Source organism: Oryctolagus cuniculus, chromosome 11 (genome assembly GCF_964237555.1).
Source record: "Oryctolagus cuniculus chromosome 11, mOryCun1.1, whole genome shotgun sequence".
Classification (NCBI taxonomy): Eukaryota; Metazoa; Chordata; class Mammalia; order Lagomorpha; family Leporidae; genus Oryctolagus; species Oryctolagus cuniculus.
This window is the reverse complement of record NC_091442.1, coordinates 20025173-20040733: the sequence shown is the minus strand read 5'-3', so window position 1 is coordinate 20040733 and position 15561 is coordinate 20025173. Positions and strand designations below refer to the sequence as shown.

The 15561-nt window shown below is 48.1% G+C and overlaps 1 protein-coding gene across 2 annotated transcripts in view; it reads left to right on the top strand.

The window, feature by feature from the left end:
- The window catches only part of PPP1R16B (protein phosphatase 1 regulatory subunit 16B), a 113737-nt gene that overhangs the window by 12992 nt on the left and 85184 nt on the right, over positions 1 to 15561 (top strand). The window contains exons 1-2 of one of the 2 annotated variants that reach the window (XM_051846108.2): positions 12580 to 12598; positions 14911 to 15261. In XM_051846108.2, coding sequence (XP_051702068.1) covers positions 15012 to 15261 — 250 coding nt within the window. In that variant the 5' untranslated portion in view covers positions 12580 to 12598; positions 14911 to 15011. Of the gene's footprint in view, positions 1 to 12579; positions 12599 to 14910; positions 15262 to 15561 lie in introns of those variants that run through there. The other variant, XM_051846107.2, reaches the window with a different exon arrangement.

Genomic DNA, 15561 nt, shown 5'->3' with positions numbered 1-15561 from the left:
GTAGTCATTTTGGCAGCTGTAGGGGTCTTGGATATATAGTGGATATCTGTGGTCTTAATGTGTATTCCCAGGATTCCCAAGTGATCCCAATGTATAGGCAAGTTTGAGATCCTTTCCTGATAGATTTTGAAAAAGTGAAACATTGATTAGTGGGCCTGGAGAAAGAGATGTTATGATGGTGAGTGCCTCCCTGTTTACTCCATGTGGTGGCTACTCCATTAGTTAGACCTGATTTGGTTAATCAGCCAATGGGAGATGTTTTGCTATGGAGAGAGAATATTCAGGTGTACCAAACCTGACAGCCTGCCTTTCATTCCTGTATTCTTTATGTGGGGCAAATAGCTCTATCAGGAGTGATCTGGAAGCTAATCTGAAGCAGCGCAAAGCTCTGGAAAGAGGCCATGAGGCCATGGTCAAACTTCAAACTCTTTTTCTAATTTAAGACCTGAGAGTGATGGGAAACATGAGTAGGCGTCCATGTAGGCATTGTCAGAGGAGAGGGTCTGGTCTTCAGGAGCACAGTTTAAGATTTTGCATCATATTTTTGCTCCCAAGCCTTTCCCAAAACCTAGCACTGGAAGATGATAGTAAAAATGGTTAAAAAATCACTTCTCAGCCTTTTGGCTAAGATCAAGTGTAAAAAACGGTTAATAAAACTAATAATAGAACTGTATAACTGTGTCTAATGAGAAGTACAACTCACATGGATGCAGAAGACGGAGCTGGTGAGGATTTTGCTGAATTGGTTAATCTTTTTGGCTCTTTTTTTCTCTCTTATAGTTTCTGGGCTGCAGCTGAGATGTCCTTTTATGCTCATTTATTGCAAGAATAATTTCCTTTACATCACTGAATACAGTATGACAGCTGCTTGAAAATCTTTACCTATTAATTCCAACACCTGGGTTATCTTACGATCAGTTTCCATTGATCACTTTTTCTCTATTTGTTTTAATTTGTCTAGTAGTTTTGGATTGCATCCTGAGTGCTGTGAATGAGACTTTGTCTCTGGATTTTTTTACATTCAGGCAATTAATTTGACCAACTGAAACTCCAACCCTTGGGTAGGCAGCCCTGAAATCTTTGTTCAGTTCATTTAGCCTTCGTGGGGTGGCTTGGGGTCTTCCCCGTGCCTGCATCATGCAGGGGCCCCTGGGCTTCTGTTCTGCGACTCTTTTTCTGGACTATCTCTCTTTACACTCCAGCTGTGCTTACCTGAACTCTGTCTGATTCCTCAAGTAAGAAAAGAGAAATTTTCTGCTCGAGTTTTAGCCACCATGAACAGCACTGACTGGGCTCTTCCCTCAGGTAAAAAGCTGTACAGACATGAAAGTCACCTAGTACAATTTTTGTTCTTTTAAGTGTTGACTCCCAGTTTCTGCCTGCTTGTGATGGAACAGATCTAGTGTCTCTCCGTAGCTGTTCTGAGTTCATAATAGGACAAGTGGGAAGGCTGGTCCAAGAAGAGCTGCTCTGCCATTACTGGAAATAGAAACTCTCTGGTCAATAGTTTGTTTGTTTGTTTGTTTTTTTAATTTTTTTTTCATTAAGGGTTTCTCACCCTGCTTTACTGCCTGCTGCATAGTAGATGGCAATACATATTTATATATTGGCTAAATGAATGAGACTTTAAAAATAAAAGCGAATTATCAGAAATTGGCCGATTAAAATCCCTGAAACTAGTTTTTCATTGGTGATATCAGGCATGAAACAGAGTGTTCAGTAATTTGCTGGTGACAGTGATAAGAGGACTGATCTAATGTTAGGGTCACAGATATGTGAGCATAGCCCGAGTGATGAACAAAGTGAACCTGTTTTAGCACAAGGCGATAAATTCAATTGTGATAGTAACGTCGCTCTCCTAAGATGGAACTACAGCTTTTGGAGAACGTACTGTGTTCAGAGGAAGCACAGCTGGTGAGAGGGAAGCAGAGGTTTGCTTGGAGTTCTGCACACCCAAGCGGGGAATCAAAGCGGAGGAACCTTGGCTGGAGATCAAAGACGGGCGGCCGGCAGTCATGTTTCATGGCAGTCTACTGCAGTGCGCCTCTTGGCATAGTGACCTGTCAGGTCACAGATCCAGTCCCGGGGGACGGCCAAACCTGCGTGCTGGACAGTGACTTCCTTTACCAGACCAGAGCATCTGGAAGCTTCCTGATTCGCCCTGCTGACAGTTTCATCTCAGAGAGGAGAGGAGGGAGGACAGTCGCTCTTGCGGATCTGGTTTGGGAGCTGTTGGTCAGAGTGAAAATGAGAAAGTGCTCACCAAGAAAGGAACACTGGTCCTAGGGGGCTGAGCCCACTGGGGTTTGGAAAACACATTTTATGAAATTTCAGATGAGATACATATATTTCCTTTCCCAGCCTCCAGAAGTGATGACAGCTCCCACAGCAAGAGGAGTTATGAGTTTAATCAGTTCTCCTTACTCTGCATAAATTTTATTTGTTTTTTTTTTTTTCAAGGACTCCTCTTCTTGCTACCAGTCATGCTTCTGTGGACTGTCTCCAGTGTCTGACATTGGTTTCTTTTATATTCAAACAGGGCAGATATTAAAAACAGTTAACGTGTGGCATGGGCATTTACCACTCAGAGCAGATGCCAGCCACAAATGACTAGTGTTACTAACAAGTTCCTTTACCTCTGTCTTCTCCCCTGTGAAATGGGACAGTAGCCACGTTGTAGACATGGTTACATGCACAAGTGTCGTGCTTGGAAGTCAACATTTTTACCTGGCTTCTTTATCTCTGGGATCGATTCACTTACCCAGCAGAGAGGCTCTGTGGTGGTTACCTTTAGATTCATCAAGCATGGATTTTTCTCTCTACCTATATACTCTGTATTGACTTTAGCAAGTGTTTGCTCTGTTGAATTGGTCTGGTTTCTTAACTGAAATCTTCTATTACTCCCTGATTACTAATGCCTGGGTTTTCTGAAATCTTGTGTTTCATGAAGAAGCTCTTTTAAAGCATTTATGGTTCTTTGAGATTGTCCCACTTTCTTCCTCTCTGCTGTCAGGTCTGTGGGCTTGAGTTCAGATCCCAGCTCCACCATTTCCTGGCTGTGTGGGTAATATCGCTCTGCTGTCTCTGCCCTCCCCGCCTCCCCCCCTTTCCCTTCTCATTCTCTCATCCTCCAGGTGGGACTTTCTCCTTCAAGTTCAGCTTCCTGCTTTTTATTGTCCTTATTTCCTTGGAATTATTCTCTAAATCTCAGTGAACAAATTATATGAAATGCTTTTTAAAATTCCCATCCCACCTACTTCCTAATTGACTAAGAACAGAACTGGCTCAAGGGGAGGAGATGGCTTACCAGAGAGAGACACACACAGACACACACACACACACACACACACAGATTTATTTTATTTATTTGAAAGGCATAGTGAGAAAGGGGTGGGGGGAAGAGAGATAGATTTTCCATTCGCTGGTTCATTCCCCAACTGGCCACAAGAACTGGGGCTGGGACTGGGCCAGGCCAAAGACAGGGGCCTGGAAGTCCATCCAGGTCACTTACGTGGGTGCAGGGGCCCAAGCACTTGGGCCATCTTCTGCTGCTTTCCCAAGTGCATTAGCAGGGAGGTGGATCAGCAGCGGAGTAACCAGGACTTGAAATGGTGCTCCGGTAGGGGACGTCAGCATCACAGGCAGCTGCTTAACCTGCTGTGCCACAGCGGCGGCCTCCCAGGGATGTTTGTGAGGTTTCTGCACTAGACAGAGGGGTCTTGTTGGGAAGCAGGCCACAGTCCCTTTCTCCTCTATGTTGGTGATGACTTGGGGCCCCAGATACTCGCAGTGATCCACGCAAGACTGTGATTCTGGATCTGGGTGGAGAAGGGTATTGGGATAGCTGTGCCTTTGCCCCCTGCCCTCCAAGAACAGACTCCCTCCCATTGCCAGCCGCCATGCTGGGTCCCTCCACTCCAGGGACATTGGGAGGGAAGCTGACAGCTACAGAGACTGCCATCCTTGGCTTGAGCTGCTCTGACACTGCTTCCTACAACCTGGATCCAGTCGGCTTAGTGGGATAGAATGCAGCTCTTCATTCTCCCCCTACGACAGGTAACTAGAGAAATTCCTTCCAGAGCCTGAGAGGTGCTTGGTTCTACTATTGAGGCCTTGGTGATTTTGTATGATATCCTTGAATTTGAGGGTTTCTTCCACTCTCTGGTAACTTCCTAGATGCTTTTTTTTTTTAAACAAAAAGATTTATTTATTTGAAAGAGTTACAGAGAGCAGAGAGAGAAGGAGAGGGAGAGGGAGAGGGAGAGGGAGAGGGAGAGGGAGAGAGAGATATCTTCCATTTGCTGGTTTACTTCCCAGATGGCTGCAATACAAGGGCTGAGCAGGCCAAAGCCAGGAGTCAGGAACTTTATCTGGGTCTCTCACATGGGTATCAGGGACCCAAACTCTTGGGGAATCCTCTGCTGCTTTTCCCAGGCCATTAGCAGGGAGCTGGACTGGAAATGGAGCAGCCAGGACACAAACTAGCACCCATATTGGGATGCTGGCAACACAGGTGACTTAACCCACTATGCTACAACACCGACCCCAATGCTTGTGTTTAAGACTAGAGCATTAAAAAAAAAAAAAAAAAAAAAAAAAGACTAGAGCATTATAATTGATGGAGCAAAGGCAAATGCTAAAATCCAAGCGTAGGCAAGCATGACCTAGAGCAGAGGAATACGTTCAGTGTACATGCCCCACTTGCTACTTTTGTAGCCATTGTGGCATTGCTAGTTGGTCACAGCACTCATTGCTCCTGTTGTCTCACAGGCTCATAATCACTAACAACCCAAGAATTAGCACAAGAGGAAGGTGTGGCCAAGGATTTGCTGGGGGTGGGGTAGAGAGAGAGAGACAGAGACAGGCAGGCAGGGAAGATAGGGGCCAATCCAGATCTAGCCAGTGCGAATGGCCCTGTCCTGTTTAATAACCCTGTAAACCAGGAGGGCCTTCTGTGGCCACAGGTGGCCTCCTTTGGAAAATGATCGCCCCAGCGGCAAAGGGAGATTTTCTTTTCCTACCTGGAGAAGGAAGGAGTGGACCACACTCCTCCAAGCCCAGAGAAACGGTGTTTGTAACCTGACTCCCGTTCCCCGTGCTTAGCTATTACATAACTCCTTTAGATGACTGGCTGTGTGGTTTAGCACTGTGACTGTGACTGACTAATGTGTTTGTAGACATCATGTCAGCTTTGCATGTGCCCCCTTCTTTAGCACCTTCATTCCTGTCGCCTGCAGCCCCGCCACATGAGTGTGGGGGCTTCTTTGGGTTTAGGGTCATGGACAGAAGCTCAATATGAAAGACTGATGTGTTTGTTCATGGATTTTCCTTCACCTGTTTGAGTTGTGGCCTCCTTGGAGGTTTTCTTGGAGCTGAGCCCAAGAAAGCTGTGCTACCTTCGCAGGCAGAACAAATCCAGAATGTCAGTCGGTCGCTACTTGGAGTGATCCTTATGGGTTGTTTAGGCTGGCAGTTGCCAAATGTTTGGCTGCAGGCATGTGATAGAGTGCTTGTTCCTAATATGGTGATCTCTCTGCCAGCTCAGGATTGGGGCTCACTGGGTCAGTCCCGCCTGCCACCTGTCATAGACCTTCTCTTTCTCGCAGTCTTTTTTTTTTTTTTTTTTTTTAAAGATTTATTTATTTATTTGAAAGGAAAAGTTATAGAGAGCCAGAGGTGAAGAGAGAGAGAAGTCTTCCATCGCTGGTTCACTCCCCAGATGGCCACAGTTGTCAGAGCTGTGCCGATCCGAAGCCAGGAGCCAGGAGCTTCTTCCAGGTCTTTCATTTAGGTGCAGGGGCCCAAGGACTTGGGCCAACTTCCACTGCTTTCCCAGGCCATAGCAGAGAGCTGGATCGGAAGTGGAGCAGTCGGGTCTCTAATTAGCACCCATATAGGATGCCGGCACTGCAGGCCGTGGCTTTACCTGCTATGCCACAGTGCTGGCCCCAAGACCTTCTCTCTCAGCAGCCTCATGAGTAGCCATGGAGTTCCTGGTGGTGGGACCCCTGCACTCTGCTGTGGTTGGGCTGTTGAATTATCAGCCTCAGTTTCCCCTCATGCCAGGCTCTTGCTCCTGCTGCTTCATATTCCCAGTGCGTGATCCTAGCTCTGCCTTCCATAGCCTTAGGACAAAGTTGACTGTTCCCCTCGTGGTTTTTGTTAAGGCTTGGTCCCCTGCACCCAATATGGGCTCAACCAGTTCAGACAGAGGTGAGCCAGGCTCTTGGCCTCCTGATGCTGGAGCTTAAGATGCATTAGTTGTTTGATCACTCTTTGTTCTTGTTGGACTTGTGTTTTGGATTCTGCCTCCACACATAGCACAAAGTCCTGTCAATCTGAGTTATGGTCCTTGGGCTTCAGAGGACAGTGAGAAGCCCAGGGCCGCTGTTCAGGGATCTGAATGAAGGTGCACAACTGGAGGAAGCAGAGTTAAAGAACAGATTCATGGGCACCTGAGTCCTGAAACAGATTTCAAACCAGCAGATCTGTTTCTGATGACTGTGCCCAAAGTCTAGAAGGTTCCTCCCAACAGGAGTTGCACAGTCAGTCCACAAAACCTCATGAGAATGGGTTGGGGGAATCAGGGTAATTTCTAATTCAAATATCTAGAGCACCAACAGCCCCAGAAGTCTCTTTGCTCAAGAGTGAAGCATCTTTATACTGGGGGGAAGTGGTGCTGTTATTGGAAGAAGTGTGTTGTGGGCGGGCAGGGGCGGGCATCCGTAGGAGAGAAAGTAGGTCCCAGGCGAGATGCGAGGAGGAGGAGGAGGTGGAGGAGGAGGAGGAGGAGAGCCGGGGCTGTTTGTTTTGTTTTCCTCTTTCCCTCGCACTCAATAGTACAGGAAACACGAGGAGAAAAGCAGTAATGGCCTTCCTCCAGACTGCTGCCAATATTGTGTAGAGAAGAATAGCTGAAGAACAGGAGAAAAAAAATTGTAGCATTTTCTTTTAACAGTGTGAACTTTGAAACACTTTCTGACTCATATTTGAAAGTCTCTTCAATTTGAATTCGCCTTCCTTCGTGTTGTTTTTCTCAAGGCAGTAGGCTTGACTCCAAAGATGTGTCAGCCAGCTGCTCCCCTGGAATTAGGAGTCACAAGGCCTGGCCCCCCTCTCCCATCCCAGTGGGCAAGGCTGGGGTGAGAACCTGGCTTTGACCTGCCTGTCCTTCCTCAAGGCTGGCCTTCAGTTCGGGCCTGAGGGCTGGAAATACCCAGAAACGTGCCCCAGCAAGAGGCTACTGATTTGCTCTGGGCAATAGTCCCTGCTGGGTTCTCTATTCGTGCATCCCTAAAAACATCATTGCTGCCTTTGGCACAAGTAGCAAAGCCAATTTCACTGTCTTCAAGAATAATGGGGATTTTGTTTGCAAGGAAAGCTGAAGTCCAGAACCCCTTCATTAAAGGACCCTTTTCTCTCCTGTGGCTCGTGAAGTGTTGGCTTTCTGCTTAGAGGGTGGCAGCAGCTGGACTTCCTGCCTCCAGTTCACCCCTGGTGAGAAGAAAGCTTCTGATTGGAGCAGCTCCGGACACGTGCCTACTCCTGAGCCAGTCACTGCAGCTGGACATAGGCCATTGCTGACAGGCTCTGACCAATCAGGGCCTAGGACACAGTGACAATGTGGGACTACACAGATCACCTGCAGACCAGCGCCCTTCTTGTTCTCTTAGGCATAGTCATTCCTGTTACTCCTGTAATTGTTGTCTTCTTATTTGAGTGTTTTAGGTGGGGGGATTCCATAGCACATCAGGCCTACCCCTCTGGCTCTGCTTCTCCACCAAACCCTCTCTTTGCCCCACCCTCCTCCAAGGCGCAGCCTCCTGGAGCTGAGCCTCTCCCTCCCCAAATGCACGCTGATCCTGTTTGTCCCTTTGGGACGGCAGGGGTTAGTGGATGCAGGCAGAGGAGTCAAGTTCATTCTTTGTGAGACGACAGGGGCTGGGTCAGGGCTGAGGAGAGGTGGGGACACCTTCACAGCCTGCTCCTGGAGCACTGAGGGTCAGGTACCTTGGTCTCAAACTTCCCGCAGGCCACAATCAAACTATTTTGGTTCGCGCATCCAGATGTTGGAAAAATTAAGTACCCCACCCTATTTCCGCTGGCCTCTGATTTCTCTTCCTCACATCACACACACTTCCCGGATAACCTCACCCGACCAGCCCTCAGACCTGCTCGGCCTCCCTGGTGACTGGTGGTGCCATGTGTTCCGTCCCCTGCAGCCTGCTCCATCTGGACATCCCCACGGCACACTGGAGTTCCTGTGTCTCCATGGAGTTGGTTTTCCTCCAAGTGAGGTCTTCCAGTGGGATCCCCTCCAAGTGCCGGTGACACCATCGTTCCCCAGGTCCTGGCAGTTGGGCTGCATCCCTGTTGCTGTCGGGGGCTTCTCTCTGGAAGCATGGACAGGTGTGCCCAGGTCTCATGACGGGGTCAGTCCACAGCCCATGGCAGCTCTGGCTGCAACGCCGGTGCCCCATTGTGGGGGTCACCCAGCTGCTATGTGAGCAGCACCACAGCAATTCTTTAATTAGACCAATCTGGGTTTTCTGAGACAGGTGGGAGGAGGTGTGGGGGCCGGTTGGGGGAAACTGGGTCACCTGGAAACAGCAGTCAAGAGGGAGCTGTCCTGGAGCCCCAGCTCCTGGGAGCCTGGAGGAGTGAGGGGGAGGGGCTGGCAGGGAGTGCTGAGAAAATGTGCCCTGGCCCCTTTTATAGGCCCTTGGGAGACACTGTCCTCACTTTCCTCCAGGGGGCTGGGCAACTGCCCTTAATTTCTCTGCGTGGAGTGGGGAGGCACTGGTGAGGCCCTCCTGCCTGTCTAGGGCCTGGGAGAGAGCACTGGGCTGGGAGGAAGGCTCCCAGGCAGTTCCTGTGCTATGTCCTGGGAACACGTTGCCCACCGCCTTATGCCTCTCTCTTGTTGTCCTTGCATTAGCCACACCCCTTGTCCTGAGCGCCTTCTGGGCACATGGCAGATGTCCACTATGTGTTCATCAGTTTCAACACAGAGACCATATTAGCACCATTCTTCTAAGATCGTTGTTCTGAGAACCAGTGGCAAGGCAGGTTTTGCAAATGCCAGTCACTTGTACTGTTTGTCAATACGAAATATCATAATCATTTAACTTTTCTTTACTACCAACTTGCTAGTTTTTGAGAAGATTTATTTAAAAAGGCAATTTTATATCCCCACCATAAATAAATAGTAACTATGAAAACAAATCCGCAGACAACAAAAGTATGTCATTGCTGTCTGCCGTAGACACAGTTACTTGCCTGAGGCTGGGAGCCAGGACACCTTCTCTTTGTTTTCAAGGAAGAGCGGCTGGTTATAAAGACATTAAGCGCTTATCCACAGCACACTGACCATTTGTTCTGGAGGGAATCTGAAAAATTGAAAAAAAAAAAAAAAAAAAAAGAGAGAGACAGGTGTTCCTCGCTCTCCTGCTCTCCCGTCCTCCTGTGTGGGTCCATGTTATATGAAGGCTTCTCCCTATACTTTTTTTTTTTTATTTAAAGATTTATTTATTTATTTGAAAGGCAGAGTTACAGAGAGGGTCACACACACACACACACACACACACACATCTTCCATCCACTGGTTCATTCCCCAAATGGCTGCAATGGCCAGGACTGGGCCAGTCCAGAGCAGCCAGGAGCCAGAAACTCCTTGCTGGATGGAAAGTGGAGCAGTTGGGACTTGAACTAGTGCCCATATGGGATGTAGGCATCTCAGGTGGCAGCTTAATCCACTGCACCACAATGCTGGCCTCATCCCTGTACTTTTGAAAATTCCCTTGGGATGGATTCTTTTTCCACACTTAGGGAGACACTTGGCTGATAGGATACCTGGGGATTTCTTTGAAAAGCTGTGGCAGTGATTGGTGCAAGAATTCTTTTCACTTCCTGCGTGTTTTTGGCACTACCCACTTAGCAGGTGATGAGCAATAATAATGAAGAAATAAGTAACTGAGTATAGACTCTTAGGGCTGGAAGGAATCTTCTAGAATCCTTGGGCCAATCTGACACCAGTGTAGACCCTCTCCTGCAGTGCATGTTGGAGAACCTGCCACCTCCTAAGAAAACCACTGGATCACGAGCCCCACTGTTAAGTTGCTGGTTGGATAGCTCTGAGATCAGGTGTGCATTCTTGAGTGCACCTAACCCCTCCCTTGTACGCTGCTCCTGCTCTGCAGAGGGCAGACCCACACTGTCTCCCCTTTCTTGTGCAGAATGGGACTCTGGAGACTGGGGTCTCATTCTGCCTAACACAGGACTTGGAGACTCAAAGCTAGCAAGCAATGTCAGTTACTGAAGGCAGTCAGGATGGAGCCTCGGGGAGTCGTGGGGTCTGTGGTGCATTAGAGAATTCATGCCCTATCTGCAGGCAGCAGCTCTGCTCTGTACCTGTTGATGGGTACCAGCATGGCCCAATTCTGAGATGTTCTAAGAAAAGCTGAGAGTACGATGTCGGATATAAAATATCCAAGTTTTAGATGCTAACAATGAATTAAACTATTGCAAACTGTAATATGTCCTAAAACCCAAGAAACCCACAAATGTGATACAGCCCAGAGGGGGCTTTCTGGTTAAGTCTGGCTCATGCTCACTTACTGTGGATCACCGTCCCAAGACTTCCCTGTTCCTTCTGAGCTGGGCAGCCCCAGCCTCTTCACGCCAGGTCTGTGTGTTGGTTTGCAGAATTTCCCTCCGTCATGGTCAGCCCTCTCGTGCCTTTCCATGCTGCTGAGCTCCCTCTCAGCTCCTGTCTGTTCCTCTCACCGAGGAAACTCCTTCTCAAACGAGTTGTCCCGTGGTTTCGAGACCTTCCCTGACTATCCCAGGCACACTGGCTCTTAGCTTTTCAAGCTGTGTGATGTTGGGCCAATTACTGTGCCTCAGCTTTCGTATCTGGAAAGTGGGCATGATGACAGAGTCTACTTCATTAGGTTGTAGAGAGGTGGTTTTATGGATACATTGACAAGCAGACAGATAGGCATTTCCTAAAGGTGGATCTGGTCCCTAGGCCTGAATCAGGGCTTGTCACAGAACAGTTGTTCATTAAATGTTTGGTCACTTGGGAAAGTGGGGGAAGTAAACATGTGGTCAGCAGCTCTCAGTGAGGCCTGACCACCCCAATGATACTGTGTGGCCATGAATTCAAGTCTTTTTTAAAAAATTCCTTATTTCCAAAAAGGCAACCAAAATATCTACCTGAATGGCTAAAATAAAAAGCAGCAATGGCACCATATGCTGCTGGAGGACCTGGAGCACTCCTGCCTTGCTGGAGGGAGCGGAAGCTGGTACAGCCGCTCCGGAGGGCAGCTGGGCAGTTTTTCTGAAACCTAAACCTGCATTTGCCGTGTGACCCAATGATTGCATCTAGCCCTGAAAAGTGAAAAGTGACAGTCACACAAATGCTGTGCATGAGTGTAATAGCCCCAAACTGGAAATAACCCCGATGTTCTTCCAAGGGTGAACTCTATGGGACCCATCCATAAAGTGGAACAATACTATTCCAAAAGGGAATGAACGTGCTATACATGCAACAAGTTGGATGAATCCCAAAGGGACAAGGCTGAGTACAAAAAGCCACCCCCCAAGGCCGCCTGCTGTCTGATCCCATCTATATGACGTTTTTGAAATGACAGAGTTCTAGAGATGGAGCACAGATTAGTGATTGCCAGGGGCAGGGCAGGAGTGGGTTGGGAGGGGGCGTCTGGGGAAGGATGTGGTTATAAAAGGGGAACAGGAGGGATTCTTGAGGTCATGGAACCCTTTATATCTTGACTATGGCAATGAATGCCTTGATAAAATTGAATAAAACAAAACATGCATACAAATAAGTAATAAGTAATGATAACATTTATAAGTAGTCAGTAATGTAAAACTTAGGACAACTGAATAAGATGGGTAGATTGTGTCAGTGTGGATTCCTGGCTGTCATATACAGCAGTTTTCCAGCTGTTATCCTTGGAACAAACTGGGTAAGATGTACTGGGATCTCCCTGTGCTGTGACAACTGCATGAGAACCTGCAATGATCTCAAGAGAAACATTTTAATTAATTAATTTGAAAAGCATAATAAGGTATTCAAAACAAAAATCAGAACCAAACCAAGCAAAGGGCAACCCAGGTCAGTCAGCTTGTTTCTTGCCAAGCCTTGGGATTGGCTTATTTATGTCTGACGTCACACCCACTCAGACCCCGGAACCTCTGTCCTAAGAACACTAGCAAGCCAGCCCCTTCCCCATTCTGCCTGTTTACCTCCAGTCTCGGAGCTGGGAGAGAATGGAAGAATAACTGGACTCACCCGGAGCTCCTGAGGGTCCAGGCTATTCCGAGGCCTAGTCTTTAGCGTCCAGAGGAAGGGCGGTCCAGAGGAAGGGTGGTTGGGAAGGTCAGAGGAAGCAGGGAGCCCAGGAGATTAACAATGGCTTCCTGAAGCCCAGGGCCATCCTGCTCCTCGCTGAGACCTGCACCAGTCTTTCCTGCCACCCAGTGACTGGCATCAGCCTTGCCTGCTGGTTCACAGATGTGCCGTGTTGACATTTCCTGCCCTTCCTCCTCCAAGCTCGCTTCTCTTTGCTATTAGGTGGGCGACTATTTCTGACCAGCTCTTTTTATTCCTTGAATGCCCTGAAAATTCAGGGAGGTGGACCAGACATTTTGCAGATGGGAATACAGGCTTAGAGAGGTCCATGTGGTTGTCCCAGGACCCTTCCCTTCCTCTGTCGAAGCCACAGGGTGCTGTGTGATGCCCAGGGGGCCTGAGATTCTGAAATTCTGTCGACTGTGTATTGTCTGAGGCTCATGAGAACAAGAGGCATGAGGTTTTCTTCTTAAAGACGACCTAGAGAGTAGAACTTTAACTGAAATGTTCTAGTTCTCAGTAGTTACCAAACTTGTTGGAATTAGGATCACTTTATGCCCTTAAATTGAGGATCTCAAATAACTTTTTTGGATATGGATTATGTCTGTCAAATATTTATCATAAGTGAAAATTGAGAAATTTAAAAATAGTATTAATTTCTTTAAAAATAACAAATTTTGAAAGGGGAAGGTGTTTAGCCTAATAGGTGAGACCTCAGTGAAGGAGCTGGTTTTGTGGGGCAGCAGGGTAAGCTGCTGCCTGTGTCACTGGCATTCCATATTGTAGTGGCAGTTCAAGTCCCAGCTGCTCTGCTAACATACCTGGAAAGGCAGTGGGAGATGGCCCAGTATTTGAGACCCAGTCACCCATATGGGAGACCTGGATGGAGTTCCAGGTTCCTGGATTTGGCCTGGTTCATCTCTGGCTATTGCAGCCATTTGGGTAATGAAACAGTAGATGAAGTCCTCCCTTCCCCCGTCAATCTGTTGCTCTGACTTTCATTTAAATAAACGTTAGAGGGGAAAAAAAAGCCTCAGTCAAGATGCCTTCATCCCACCTAGAGGTATCTGGGTTCAATTCCCTGCTCTAGATCCTGACTCTAGCTTCCTGCTAAGGCAGACCCTGGGAGGCAGCAGTGATAGCTCAAGTGATTGGGTTCCTGCCACCTAGGAGAGAGACCTGGATTGTGTTCTGGGCTCCCAGCTTCAGCCTGCGCATTGTGGACAATTGAGAAGTGAACCAACAGATGGGAGCTCGCTTTCTGTGTGTCTCTCAAATATATCTTAAAAAATTTTAAAATAACAGCAAATCCATGATATAATAATATGATAACCTATAACATTTTTAATAGACTTGTGAAAATATAACATCATGGAATAATGCTCATATAACATATTTTGATGAAAAAAAATCTCATTTTCTATAGCAAAAATGATTAGTGAGAAAAGTAATATTGTTTGTAAACTTTTGCTGGTTTACCATATCTATTTGCACATTTAATCTGTTGCAGTGGGAACTACGGTATACTTGAGATGTGAGTGAAAAGGTTAGTAATCTCTTAGTAGAGTTATGCAAACAGTTTTAACCTTGTGGACTTCTTCAAAGAGTCTCAGGGATTTCCCACAGGATTTCCGGACCACACTTTGAGAAGCACCGTAATAGAATGATACATCCTGTCTTCCTAGTCAGTTCCCTCCAGCTCCCTAACGACTTGCATCCAATGATGCATAGAATGAAAGGGGCTTGCGCTGCGTGTCAGATACTCACATTTCTGAGGAAGGGCTTCTGTTTGGACGCTCCGATAGCCTCCATATCTTCTGGGTTCTGAGTCCCCATCACATAAAGCCCCCAGCTGCCTCTTCTGGTGCCAGTACTGACGTACCAAAACCCTTAGAGTATGGTGGCTTTAGAGTATGGTGGCTTTATTCCAGCGGGCTTCCCAAAATTCATGTGAAAATGGAGTTAAAAGATGTTTATTTCCATACAAAATGCTTTTTTCAAATGCATGCATACTTTTTTCATAATATGCATTTTTCTGCAAATTTTTTGAAGGCCTATCATAGGCATGAATTTCAAATGTTGTTTACACTGAAATAAACTTGTCTTTTAAGTCCATTTTCCAGAAACCTTTCGAGGCAGACTTGTATGGGAAAACGGGAAGGACTTGGTTCCCGGTAGGTGGGCATGGCTGGAGCAGCACACACCTCTGCTCTCCAGTGGAGCAGCCTGCCCCCCGTGGACGGCTTTCTGTACTGTCTAATACGGTAGCCACCAGAAGTACATGGTCACTGTGTACTGGGAATGCGGCTGCTGCCACTGAGGCACCGGGCTGTTTTACTTTGGTGTATTGTAGTCAGTTTACAGTTCAGCCACGTGTGCTTACCTGCTACTGCCTTCCGCAGAGCATCCAGATCTCTGTTTTTGTGCAAGAAGCAAGGGAAAGGACACGCACATGGGTTGGGAGCACTGAGTTTTCAAGCCTGACTAGTATGTCCCTCTGTGTGTGTGTGTGTGTGTCTCTCTCTCTGCTACAGGCCCCACCATGAGGCCCCAGCCCCACGGGAGCCCCCACGCTCCCCTAGATCCCGGCGCGCTGTGCTAGCCCCGAGCCGGGGCCTGGGGAGGCGCCGCAGCCATGGCCAGCCATGTGGACCTGCTGACGGAGCTGCAGCTCCTGGAGAAGGTGCCCACGCTGGAGCGGCTGCGGGCCGCCCAGAAGCGCCGGGCCCAGCAGCTGAAGAAGTGGGCGCAGTACGAGCAGGACTTGCAGCACCGCAAGCGCAAGCACGAGCGGAAGCGCAGCACGGGCGGCCGCCGCAAGAAGGTGTCCTTCGAGGCGAGCGTGGCGCTGCTGGAGGCCTCGCTGAGGAACGACGCCGAGGAAGGTAGGTGGCCCACGTGCTGGGCGGGCTGCACGCCACCTTGGCCTCCCTGCGCCATTCCAGGGGCCTCTCCTCAGGTCAGGCAGCCCCACCCGGCTTAGCAAGAGCGGGTTCCGAGGACAAGCTTTGGATTTATCTTAGGCTGTTTGGAAACAAAGATTCCGGCCTTTTGGCTAATGAATCCCATAATAACTTTCCTTCCGTCCCACCAGTGTTTACTGACAATCCACTTCCTGCACAGCATTGTTGTAGGTCCGGTGGGGAAGAGCTAGCTGGATCTGGTTTCTGTGCTCCAAGAGGCCC